Source organism: Ipomoea triloba, chromosome 1, assembly GCF_003576645.1.
Source record: "Ipomoea triloba cultivar NCNSP0323 chromosome 1, ASM357664v1".
Lineage (NCBI taxonomy): Eukaryota > Viridiplantae > Streptophyta > Magnoliopsida > Solanales > Convolvulaceae > Ipomoea > Ipomoea triloba.
Genome location: NC_044916.1, coordinates 9,340,639 through 9,354,102, shown reverse-complemented (window position 1 = coordinate 9,354,102; position 13,464 = coordinate 9,340,639). Strand labels below are relative to the sequence as shown.

At 37.7% G+C, this 13,464-nt stretch overlaps 1 protein-coding gene and 1 pseudogene across 4 annotated transcripts; one reads left to right on the top strand and one right to left on the bottom strand.

Annotated features, from left to right (window-relative positions):
* Positions 1 to 6,821: 6,821 nt before the first annotated feature.
* On the top strand, positions 6,822 to 10,010 carry LOC116001926 (endonuclease MutS2-like). Of its 4 annotated transcripts, XM_031241902.1 has the most exons (7): positions 6,822 to 6,883; positions 7,035 to 7,159; positions 7,657 to 7,716; positions 7,995 to 8,131; positions 8,221 to 8,369; positions 9,465 to 9,568; positions 9,832 to 10,010. In XM_031241902.1, the coding sequence occupies exons 2-7, from the start codon at positions 7,109 to 7,111 to the stop codon at positions 9,901 to 9,903; spliced, it is 573 nt and encodes a 190-aa protein (XP_031097762.1). In that variant the 5' UTR covers positions 6,822 to 6,883; positions 7,035 to 7,108; the 3' UTR covers positions 9,904 to 10,010. The 4 variants fall into 4 exon arrangements, 3 of the variants coding, with proteins under 3 accessions (XP_031097762.1, XP_031097754.1, XP_031097769.1); XM_031241894.1 differs by lacking the exon at positions 9,832 to 10,010 and having other exon boundaries at positions 9,465 to 9,725; XR_004094327.1 differs by lacking the exons at positions 6,822 to 6,883; positions 7,035 to 7,159 and adding an exon at positions 7,469 to 7,575 and having other exon boundaries at positions 8,003 to 8,131.
* Positions 10,011 to 10,885: 875 nt separating this feature from the next.
* Positions 10,886 to 12,576, bottom strand: LOC116002200 (annotated as a pseudogene).
* Positions 12,577 to 13,464: the final 888 nt, after the last annotated feature.

Genomic DNA, 13,464 nt, shown 5'->3' with positions numbered 1-13,464 from the left:
CTTTAACCATTTCTCCATTTCAGCTCATTCAATCATATCCATCAAATAAATATATTTGATCCTTCTTAGCATTGTATAGCGTAAGGTGTAGAGATAGTGGATCTTGAACTTCTTCTCGGCTTTAACCATTTGACTTAAACTTCCTCCATTTGACTATACTTGCTCCATTGACCAAAATATTGACTTTGAGCCGTGATACTACTAGCTCCATTCCTTACTCTCCAAAGCTCAAAATGTTCTCAATAGAATTTGAACTTGAGTCTTCTAGCAACGATAATTTGGCCTTGTCCATTGGATCATATATACTCATATGTATAGTGGAAGCAAATGACTTACCAGAGTCATTGCAAATTGAACTCTATAAGACAATAATTCGAACCAAACTATTGTCATGACTTGCCTTTCGGGTCCAAACTCTACACTCTAAAAATAAAATAGGGGATTTCTAAAATTACAAATTGGCTCATCAAAACTATTACAATTTTATTCCTAACATCTTCCTCCCCTGATTGGTGCGCCTGTGTTCAAGTCTTAGTGGCAGTATGGTTGGGTATTCTTTATTTATTTATTAGTTAGTCCCTAAGTTCCTTATTTATTTAATAGTCTCCCTATTATTTATTTATTTATTATATGGGCCGCCATTTCTTGGGCCGGTACCTTTGGACTTTGTACATATTCTACTGGGGCTCACACCCTAATCAATAATAGTATCATTTCCTATTTTGTCCCATATTATTATTATACCCGATTTATGGTGGACCCGATCCCGATAAAACCATCATTGGCGCCGTCTGTGGGGAACGCTACAAAAAGTACACGTTCCTAGTCTCTACCAGTTCTTGTACAAACCCAAGTACGCCAAAATAACCGAGTCGCAAAGCATTAATTCGCCACGTGGGGTGAATAGAGAAATGCGAGACGCTGCTAGGCAAGCTTCGCCTCCCTTTAGAGGCGGAGATGCTCCCGTCAAAATGGCAGGAGGCGGAGATGCTCTCGTCAAAATGGCAGGAGCCAGAAGAAAAACCAAGAGAGCCTACTCCACCTCACCGAAGGTGGAGGCTGCCCCCACACGTCGCGAGTTCGCTAACACCGTGAACAGGTTTCCGAGGCGGATCCCTACAGCCCTACGCGAGGAGAAGCCTACGGGCCTCCCTCAACCAGAATATGAGTGGGGAAATGAGGTTCCCAAGAAGGTCCCCCAATCTGCCCAGGAGTCAGAAGGAGAAAGCACGTATCGTACCCCGTTGGTGGATGGTGTTCGTGAGCACTTCCCAGAAGAAAATGGACCCACCCGAGGGCTGGGCGAAGAAGATAGACGTCAAGATTTCTGAATTACTCTAGTGGAAGGAACATGGTGACATCCCGGAAGTACCTAAGATCAAGGTAACCCCACCGTTCACCCAGAGGATAATGAGAGAGCCCTTCCCAACTAACTTCAAGCCCCCGGGCATCAAACATTTCGACGGTTCGGAAGACCATCAAGAGCATGTCATGGCTTATCAGGCCACCATGATGCTAGTAGGATCTTCCGAAGCGGCGATGTGCATGGTTTTTTTCTCCACCCTAGCGGGGCAGGCTTAACAGTGGTTCACCAATATAAAGGGCAACTCTATTGACTCTTTCCACGACTTGGCGGTGAAATTCATAACCCATTTCGTGAAGCAAGGGGCAGAAGAATCTCTAACAGAATTCCTAGTCCGCTAGCGGACGGAGGAGACAGACGTGGATAACCTAGACGATAAATCCACTATTGTTATGTGTATAGACGCTCTAAAGGCAGGAGAACTCTATAAGAGTTTGCGGCATAAGACCCCGTGTACATATGCCACCCTCATGGCAAAGGCAGACAAATATGCAGAGGCCGAGGAGGCGAACCGACTCAAAGGACGCAGGGAAGAAAACTTCACGAATAAACCCCGGGTGGAGGAACCCGTCAAGAAGCAAGGGACAAGCCCGCCGGTAGAAAATAAGCCCTCGAATAAAGGGAAGGGTGTGTCTAGCAGTGTCCCCCAGAACCCCGTAGGAGTTCAAAGGGTGCCACCCCCGTGGGCCCCCTTGGAGAAAGGAGATAGAAGCACTCGTCCAATCGGGCCAACTAGGAAACTACATTGATTGGAATAGAATGCACCATGGGAATGTATAGAAAAGGGAGCCGGTCGAGCTCCCTCGCTACCCTACTCCGCTCGAAGATAAATCTACCGATAAGGGCAAGCGCCTAGTCATAAATGTAATATTTGGAGGATGGACCCCAGCGGGTTCCGAAGAAGACTATGTGGGATCAGTGGAGGAGCCCCCCATTCTTAAGAAGCAGCGGAGGGAAAGCATAACATTCTCAGACAACGACTTCCCGAGTAAAGGGGCCGCACCCCGAGATGCCTTAGTCATATCGATGGGAATAAACGGGACAGTGGTGAAACGAGTGCTGGTAGACACAGGAAGCAGTGCCAACATGATGTATCTCGATGTGTTCACAAAGTTAGGCTTCACCCAAGATCAACTCCCCCCGGTTAAGACTCCCCTTGCGGGGTTCACTTGGGACACCATTGAAATTGAGGGGTCCATACGGTTATCGGTGGAATTGGGGATCCCTCCGAACGTCCAGAAAATCGAGATGGACTTTGTCGTTGTTCGGATTACGTGCGCCATAATATCATCTTGGGAAGGCTAGGGCTAGTAGAGGTAGGCGGGATTTTGAAAATGGAGCACCTATGTTTGAAATTCCCCACTCCCACGAGGATTAGAATGGTGCGAGGAGACCAACAAATGGCTCGTGAACTTTACCAAAAAGCCTGCTAGAGAATAAGGAATAACAACTACCGGTATGGAACAAAAAAGGAACGGCCGGGAGCCAAACACGCTCGGCATAAAGGTCAGGTAAACTTGGAGCAAGTGAGAAAGACATCGCAAGAATAAACCTCTGAAATAAACCTAGAACAAGCGACAGAGGCTTCACAAGAATAAGCTTTCGAGATATTTATATACGACTTGTATATATGTTCTCTTTATTTTATTCAATAAAAGCTCATAGTTGCTTTCGCAACTATAGCTTTCTTACTACTAACCTGGCATCAAGCCAAAACCTCCACAAAAAAAAAATTAAAAAAAAAAGGAGAAAAGAAAAGAACAAGGTGTGTGGCGCTAGCATGAGGCAGTAGGCAGCCCACAAACCTCAAAAGGCGGTGTTCCCAGGTCAATGGGCGTGATCCCTAAAGAACTCGGCGAATACCCCAAACGCACATGGGTATGCCGGGAAAGGTACACAACCCAGCGTGCACTAAAACAAGAAAAAAAGGTGTGTGGCGCTAGCATGAAGCATCAGGCAGCCCACAGCTCTCAAAAGGCGGTATTCCTGGGATCAGGGGGCGTGATCCCTAAAGAACTCGGCGAATACCCCAAACGCACTTGGGCATGCTGGGAAAGGTACGCAACCCAGCGTGCACTCAAAAAAAAAAAGAAAAAAAAGGTGAGTGGTGCTAGCATGAAGCAGCAGGCAGCCCACAGCCCTCAAAAGGTGTTATTCCTGGGTTAGTGGGCGTGATCCCTAAAGAACTCGGCGAATACCCCAAACGCACATGGGCATGCCAAGAAAGGTACGCAACCCAGCATGCACTAAAAGAAAATTTATGTAGGGTACAGAAAGAAAGAAGGAGGGAGCGATTGGAACTCATGCAAGATTCGTTCTTCTTGTACATTTTCATGGTCAGGGCGAAGCTCGCTCTCTAGGTCTTGATGTGCCTACTCTGCTTGGGCGTACTCTTTGAATATCTCCTAGCCACACTTATGGAATGCTATAGCCTACATGGCCAACTACCGAGGAAGAAAATGGAAAGGAGGAACAAACGATCATACCAGGGGGCTGACTTGAAGATGGAGGAATAAGCGAGCTTAGCCGAGTAGGGTGGTTGTTGAATCGGAAGAGGAGGTACCTAATGGATGTGAGAGTCTGAGGAGTCTGGCAGGACCTATTAATACTTCTCATAGTCATTATCTAATAACTACAAGAAGTGGGAGACTTATGATGGGGTTATGAGATATAGGCCCAGTGCACGTGGATGGTGGGAGCTATCATGACGGGAATATGTGGGACGCGTGTTTGGTGGGGGGTTAGCACCATCTTGATGCCGTACACGTGGAGGGTGCCAATCACTATCAACAGTATAAAAGGGAGGGTTTGGTCCATACCAGGCATCCCTCATATCATGATCCACTCAATAGCCCAGTGGTTAGGTCTTTCTCCCTTGGTTGTTGCACCTAGATTCAAGTCTTAGTGGCAGCATGGTTGGGTATTATTTATTTATTTATTTATAAGTCAGTCTCTAAGTTCTTTATTTATTTACTAGTCCCCCTATTATTTATTTATTATTTGGACCGCCATTTCTTGGGCCGGTACCTTTGGACTTTGTACATATTCTGCTGGGTCTCACGCCCTAATCAATAACATTATCATTTCCTATTTTGTCCTATATTATTATTATACCCGATTTATAATGGACCCGGTCCCGATAAAACCATCAATAATTTATCATACTTAAAAAATCATTCCCTAATATTAGTTCATAAGGACTATCATATTCTTTTTTTTCTTTTTTTTTCTTTTTTTTTTTTTGAAAAAAGGGACTATCATATTCTAGTACTCATATGTTAATATTGTATTCTAAATCTTGTATTTTAAAATTTAAAACTAGTGCTTTACATGTGCAATGCACAAAAGAATTTATGTTATTATGAATTTAAATAATAATTAAAAAATAAAAATATGTTAAAATGTACAATATAATAATATAATTAAATTTGTATATATCTGGTCAAATATATATTTTCATAGTATACAAAATTAAAAATAAACGTTTGTAAGGTTAATATAATCCCTAATTATGTACATATTTAGATAAATTTATAGAGAAAATTTACATAATTAAATTGCTTTATTACTAATTGTATATCATATATATTACAATTCCAACAATATGAAAACTAAAAGAATTATATTTAGAAAAAAAAAGATGTAAATTTTAAATTTTGTATTATTAAATTTAAACTCTAATATGACGCAGTTTGTTATATGATTGTATAATACATTGTATATACACATAATATTTATTAATATGTATTTAGGCAAATTCTATAATTTTTTTTCTTGAAATACTCATGATTAGGCAAATTTTATTATATAATTTCCCTAATTATAATCTATATTGCTAGATTTATAATTAAAATAATTACATTTAGAAATTAGCAAAATTAGTATTTTAATGTTGTATAATTAATATAGTCCATAAGTATATGTATGTATTTAAGCAAATTTACAAGATTAATCTAGTCCTTAAGTATATTATAATTACATATTTCATATCTGTAAATTATATTTTATATTTTATTATTTATAATTAAGGAAATTGCATTTCCAAATTAAAAGAATTAAAAGTTTAAATTTGTATAGACTAATATAGTCCTTAAGTATATTACATATTTAGATTTGTAATATTCTTTTAAATTTGCATTGAAATTGTAGTAGGAAAAAGTTGAAAAGATTGGTAAAGGTACAAATTAATATTCTTTTTTTTTTTTGAATAAATTAATATTCTTTTAAAAAATGTAAAAATATTTATTTCATAAAATGATTTATTAATATTCTTCTACCCTTATTCTGATTGGATCGCTAATCTATATAACTCGTTTGATATTCTTTTCTTTTCTTATTTATTATCACAATATATTTGATTTGATGATATAATATTTCTAACTTTTCTATTTGGCTAGATGGGCCCATAATATTTCTCATGAGTCTGGATGATATTTTTTATGCAATGATTCTTCATTGCTGGATAGGGATGGCAATGTGCTCCGTTCTCGGTGGGGATTCCCGTCCCCGTTAGAGACGGGGACGGGGACGGGGATGGGGAAAATTTTTGGGGATCGGGGACGGGGACAGAAAATTTCACAAATTCCCCGTCGGGGACAGGGACGGGGACGGGGATACCCCTCCCCTCCCCGCCTCGTCCGAATATATATATATATATATAGCATAGCAGCTGTATTACACATACTGCATTACACATATACATATTACATACTATACTGCCATATGAATTACATATATAGATATTACATCATTACACATATGAATTACATATATATACATATTACATAGTATACTGCCATATGAATTACATATATACATATTACATAGTATACTCCCATACTGCCATATGAATTACATATATACATATTTTAAATTTTGAAGCTAGGACTTATATTTTTAAAAAAAATTATTATTAAAATTTACATTTATTTAATATTTTGACTAGGAGTTGACGGGGAACGGAGAATCCCGTCCCCGCCTAATTCCCCGCGGGAACGGGGATGGGGAATATTTCAATTCCCCGTCGGGGGCGGGGACGGGGACGGGGAGTATACTTCCCGCCCCCGCCCCGTTGCCATCCTATGAATGCTGGATTTCGTTTATATGTGCTCTGTAGCAATGTTGTAATAAAAATTGACTATTATTTTGGAGGCCTGCTCCACATTTCCTGTGTTTACTATACTATCTAATACTCCCTCTGTCCCATTTTATCTGTCATACTTACTATTCGTCAAATTAACTCTTTCTCTTTTGTTTATTTTTGTTTAGTATTTTTTAGTCATTTTTAATTTTCTTTTTGGGTTTAATAGTATTTTTATTGTAGTTTCTAAATATATAGATTTCGTATGTTAATACTAAACTTAATATTATTAAAAATTAAATTAAAAATAACTTCCCACGAGTGTCCGAACCAGACCCATAAATGGACTAAGGAGTATCTGTTTAATCATCTTCTCCATTCAGTTGTACCAGTTGATGGAGGCCTTGATTAGGAATGAAACAAGGGAATCATCCTCTTTGGTAATACGTTGCTTTTTTCATGATGTGCTAACTCTGTATTTCTCCCACACTAAAGCACTTCAAAATTTCAATGATTACTATGAAAATTTGGGCTCCTGGATGATAAATGAAAAAGAATCCTCAAATTTGACAGTTTCGCACTTGCAATCAGATGTATCTTCTTTCAAATTCTTAATAGCCTCTTCTACAAATATTGGCTGAGGAAGTGAGTACAGTTGATGGCAGATGGTGCATACGATCAGGATCTGCTCAGCGAAAGGGGCTTCTGTTGTCAAGGTATTTGAACTATTTCAGTTATCTTTTTTTTTTTGCCCATGTAAATAATTCTTTACTCATGTACCTTTCTTACCTTTTATTCCTGCATTTGAAGCTTGAAACAATTCAGATCAGAGCAAAAGTATGTGATTTCAAGATCAAGGAACATAATACTAGCATAGTATGTTTCCAATAATATGAATGGGATTTTTAGTTTCAAATGCAACGATAAGAAGGAATACACTATTTTCTTATGTGGTTTGTGAGACAATTGTTCCTCTTTTAGTTTACAATGACATAATTATTTATGCATAATGTTGGTTGAGACTGGTAGTTTATTGTAGCGGTTCAGGTATGGGAAGTATTATCGAACCTCTCCCAGCTGTTGCATTAAAACTAAGGCTGAGGCTGATGTTCTCTTTAAGATAACAAAGAAGGTTCCCCCTATCTTGCATTGTCATATTTTGTAATGGGTTTCTGACCAATTCTCTTTCTATTTATTTTCTTGTGGACTGTAGATGCAAGAAGATCTTCATGACATCGAAAATGTTTTCAGTATCATAGTTGGAATAGATGCTGTAGGTATCCCATATAAAAGCGCCAAACTTTTGCATGCAATTAGTTGTTTCCTCCATGTTTCCCCACTAACATATTGATCTGTACTAAAATTGTATGACCTAATTGACCTTGAAGCTTCATTGTTTTTGGGCTTCTGATAACCTGTCTCTGCCTTTCCAGTTTGCATGCAGCACATTTTTTAAATTTAGTTTTATGTTATTCCAGTGATTAGTTAAGGATACCACTAATATTCATTTTGACTATATATATATATATATATATATATATATATAGATAGATAGATAGATTAATGCTCGAGCACAGTATAGCCTGTCACTTGGAGGTGCATATCCTGATTTATTTTTGCCACAAGACAAGGGCACCTCTGTTACTCGTGAAGAATCAAATTTGGACATATCATCCTTGGAGATGGAGGTGGCTGCTTAGCCTTAAGAATTGATTCTACTTTTCATGTATAAGTTTCTTAGAAATATAAATGGTGTAGCTTATTCCTGTTTATGCAGGTTGCTAAAGTTAAACAAGCTCCCCCCTATTCCTGTTGACATATTTATAGCCCAAAATACTAAAGTTCTGGTCATTACTGGCCCCAATATTGGAGGAAAAACCATTTGCTTGAAGACTGTTGGGTTGGCTGCTGTGATGGCAAAGTCGGGTAAGGAAAAATTTTGTATTCTTTTGCTTTATTTACTAAGTAAACAAGGGAAATTCAAGACAGTTTCTTTGAGATCTTGACATGGTTGTTGGATGAAATACATTACAATATGCTATTAAGTGTTGAAACCTTGTCATAGATACAAGTTAGAATTAAAGGACCTATAATTTTGGTCATTCTGTTGTTTGCTTTGGATGAAGAATTTTTGGAGGAGAATAAAAACACATGAAGGACTTTTTGCTTTGGCTATTATCTCTTATATTGTTGGTCATGGTAGAATTTTTCTATAGCAAATGAAAAATATAAAACATTAGCAGTGCAATTTTTTAAAATTTTGCGTTTTAATAATTTTATACAGTATACCTTCTTGATAAAACATATCAAACTACTCAATCAAAATGATGTGAATTTTTTTCTTGACAGATATAAGGTAACAGAAATGTGTTCTAATTCATCATATAGGATTCTGATCCAGGAAAACTACCAAAGTGTTTCAAAGGTGGGGTTATCTTGATGTATGCTTGCATGTACCTATGCATGTGTCTCCAAGTTAAATGACTCTGTTTGAAATCGCATGTTTCATACAAAAGAAGCATATGTATGAATAGCGATTAGTTTTAGTTCCCCATCTAGCTTTTCAGAGTTAGGGGTTAAGTCCTTACAGATAAGCTGATTCTTTTATTGAGGAATAGTATCAACAGGCAGAGTACACACGAAAATTATAAATGCTAGATGTTTCTCTGTTTTGTTTCAGCATTAGATATTGCCTCTTTGGGGAGTTCCAGGTTATTTTTGTAATGATAGACCCTGAATTCTTCTGTTCAATTATTCATATCCCCTATGTTTTATAGTCAGTGGATCTTGTATATTATCTCTTTCAATGTCTCACTTAGTGACCTTCGAAGGTAAGGTAGTTATCTTTTTAGCTCGTTGCTTCTGCTACTATATATATGCCACTGGACCTTTCGTCTTTTGTACTCCATAACTAGTAATTTACCCATGTGATGCATGGAATTTATTATAATGTTGTTGAAGTAGTTATGCCATCTAAATACTGTCATGTAGCAAAAACTAATGAAGCATATCTGAGTGCAGGACGTTCAAATGCAATCAATATTGGTCAAAGGCTTGGAATTGCAGAGGTGATTCTGGATAATGCTCGTGAACTTTATGGAGTAGCAAATGCAGAAATTAATGAGGTAATTGCATACAATAGCATATATTTGGGACTAGTGACAAGTGGAAGAGAGTATATGTCTAGATTGGATTTTTAGTTATGAAGATGAATATTTGTACACAATTAGTTGCCAGATTGTGCACAGGTTGTTTTTGTTTATCATGTGTTGCTTGGGTCAATTAGTTTGTATTGTGAGTTTGTTGATCAATTGCCCAGTTTTTAGGATAAAGAGACTACACTCTACTAGTTCATATGTGTGCATTTCTGAAATGTGGATGCCCGCAGGTTATACTTGAGATATGGAGAGATTTAACCAGAAATTTCATGAGCAAATTCACGAGGCTCAACATTACTTGAAGTAAGGAATAAATGATGCTGTCATGATGGTACTTCAATTCCTAAGGATTGATGAAGGAATTAGGGGAGGAACCATTTTCCTTTTTATATACCATTGAGTTGTTGTAACTTGTACGTCGTATTCCTTTTTTTTTTTTTTTTTTTTTTCATATGACAGATTAGCGACTTCCTGATACGTTCATAAGTATTTAAAGCTTCCGATCAACTTCGTCGCTTCCGATCAACTTCATTAATTGCAGTTTCAATACGCAAAATTTTAAAGATTCCGATCAACTGCCTTAAATGCAGTATCAATTTCTTGTCGAAAAATACCACATGCACTCTCAAGTTATACTTTATATATATATATATATATATATATATATTTGAAAGGTAAACTTCATTAATAAGCATTAGAAACGATTACAACAAGGTTCAATGAAATTATAAGACATTTCATACAATCTGACATAGAAACAATTTTCCTAGCTAAGCTAATGAAAATTTGATTCGCAGACTGTTTTACAAATGTGAAGTTGTGATCCTTAAAGGGCCTTAAGGCTTCTTTGATGGTCTTGCTAAATGTAGACAAGCCTCTCCGTGAACCACCTGAGTCTTCATATACATACTGAAGTCCCTAGACAATAATCCCAACAGAAGGTACACTTCCGACCTTGTGTATTTGATCGGTTCTTCAGTGGGAATCCTACCGACTGAACTGAACTGCATATCATTGTTCAGAAGAGGCATATCACAATTGTCACAATTGTCAACTACTACGCTCAGGATGAATATTACATAAGCCATGACCATAACAAACTTATCACAATTATACTTCATATTTTTATTCTCTCACATAAAAGTTTGATGTTACATTTACCTTGAGAGCCCATATAGTAAAACTCTTTCTTGTTTGATATATGTGTAGGTGGAGGCGGTGTAGGTAATAGTGTAATACATAAATTACCGAAAAAGAAAATAGAAATTTAGAATAGTAAAACTATGGGGAATCCGAAAGAAACCTATCTTATGATAACATAGATTAGTTAAATAATAACACCAACTGGATTCAAATTAGATTGAATCCCAAGCTAAGGTACGACGTTTTTCATAAAATCCTACACTACTGAAAAACTTAAAAAGTGAGTTACAGGTTTAGGCCGGGTATTTAGCATTACACTAATCAATCTATAGTTCCAAGTTGTTGTCCAATCTCCACATCCTCCTCCCCATTTCGTGTAGAAGCCACCAACCGAAAATCCACTGTAACGTCCAGAAAATAAAGCATGAAAACCAAGACAATGCAACATAAGAACATAGGAATAGGTCCAAAGATCCACAAAAAGAGGGGAAAAGAAAAGTAAAATGCCCTGAGCCCCAGAGACCAAAAATAGCTCCCTCTACTCACTGTCCTCCCTACGTACTCCGACGTCACCACACAACGGTACTGGTTGGTCGGATCAGCTTCCCATCCCTCCATTATTTTCCGGTAAGGAACGTTAACGAGGATGCTGGCGTGACTGTAGTACCTTATTGACTGAAGGTTGAACAGAAAAGCCACCAGGAAACAAACCAGTATTGAGAAGAACTTTATGCACCTGTTGTCGCCTAACACAATCGTCATGGACCGGTACCGGTCGCTGTTACTGTTAAAGCCCGTCATCAACACCGCGATGAGGGAGCTCAGCATTATCGCCATCGACGCTAAAAGCGTTTGACGCCATTATGTTGTTTCTCAATGTCTGAACTGCTAGAACCCCATTCTTCGACACATCCTATATAACAATAACACATCATTAAATCAAAGAAACTAATGAATTGAATGGAGCCTGATAGCCTATATGAGAGGTCATGAGATCGAGCCTCAATAGAGTCAATATGGATTTCTTTGTGTTTCAATTGGTTGAGAAAGTAATAGAGAAGAATGGTACCTCCGTCATTGCGCGGACCCAGAAGCCGCGGTTGATTGCATTGACACCGATGACGGTGCGGTTGGGGTTATTCCTAATCTGCCACAGAAGCCATAGGTGATAACACACCATAACTAAAAGCCCCAACGGGACTAACACGTAATCAAGAACCTGTTTTTCCATACTTCTTTTTCTTCGATCTTACACAAACACAGAAGAAAAAGAAATGGAAATGTTATATATACGGAAGATCAGATCAGATGAGATGGAAATTTCCAGGCCGGAGACTATAGCGGTGTAAAGCTAGAACTCGTGATTGTTAAATAAAACGGCAGAGCCTTTAATGAATTCCGCATTTCCACAACTTGTTTCAGCTGAAATCTTAAAATAAGGAGTTGCTTTTATGCTTTATACTGACTCATAATAATACTTTAAAAATCGTGAAACTTAAATGCTCAACAATAATAGGAGACAATATTCAGTAAATCACATTAAAATTTGTATATCTTCAAAAAAAACAAACAATTTCAAGAACATAGACCGAACCTATATAAAAATAATGTCTACAAATCGTAAATTAAATTTAAATCTGTATAAACTATATGTAAGATCTAAAAATCATTATTACAGAGGAGTTACTTATCTCGAACAGATCTAGAGGACCGATTACAAATCAAGATCGCCACCGTACAAGGTAAGTTAAAGAAATGGTTTGGCGAAGAAATTTCGGCCATGGATATTTGCTGAAGCCAGAAGCGAGAAGGAGGAGAGCAGTCGGTCTTGAGTGATGACCGAATGGAGAATGCCAAACATTTCGGTTTTTATATGTAGGTTAGGATTTTATTTTGGGCTTAGTTTTTTTGGGGTGTTTGGACTGAAACAAAATTAATATTTTTTGGGCCCAAATAATCTGATTACTTATTACAACTATGGAATTGTAGTTGGGCTACATTGTATATTGTAAACGGGCCTAATTGTTTTAGGCCCAGCATTTTTTGTATCAATCATTATTGCATGGACCATGGTTCACACAGAGCTGTGTGGACCAAAAATAAAAAGTACATTATTTTTGTACTGAAGGTACATTACTTTTATACTGTGGTACATTATTTTAGGGTACATTATTTTTGTATTGAAGGTACATTTACAAAAATAATGTACCTTCAGTATAAAAATAATGTACTTTTTATTTTTAGTCCACACAGCTATGTGGATCATGGTCCATGCAATAATTTGTGTATTTTTAATTTAAAATTTAGGGTGTGTTTGGAAGCCCGAAAAATGACCTCCGGAAATCATTTCTCGGGCTTTGGGTGTTTGGCAAGCATTGGAAAACCCAGTCAACGGAAATCATTATCCGTTGACTGGGGAAAATAAGCTTCATTTGGCGGAAAATGACTTCCGCCAAATTTGGGCGGAAGTCATTTTCCGCCCACAACAACACACACACATCATGGTTTCCGCCGGAAACCAAGTGCTCTGGTTTCCGGCGAGAAACCAGAGCACAGTGCTCTGGTTTCTAGCCGGGAACCAGAGCATTCTGGTTCCTCGCTGCGGGAACCAAAGTGGTTTCCGGCGGATTTGGTTTTCGCCAAAAACCGGGGTGGGGGGGTGTTTTTTTTTTTTAATTTTAATTATTATTATAAATTATAAATATTATTATAAATATTTT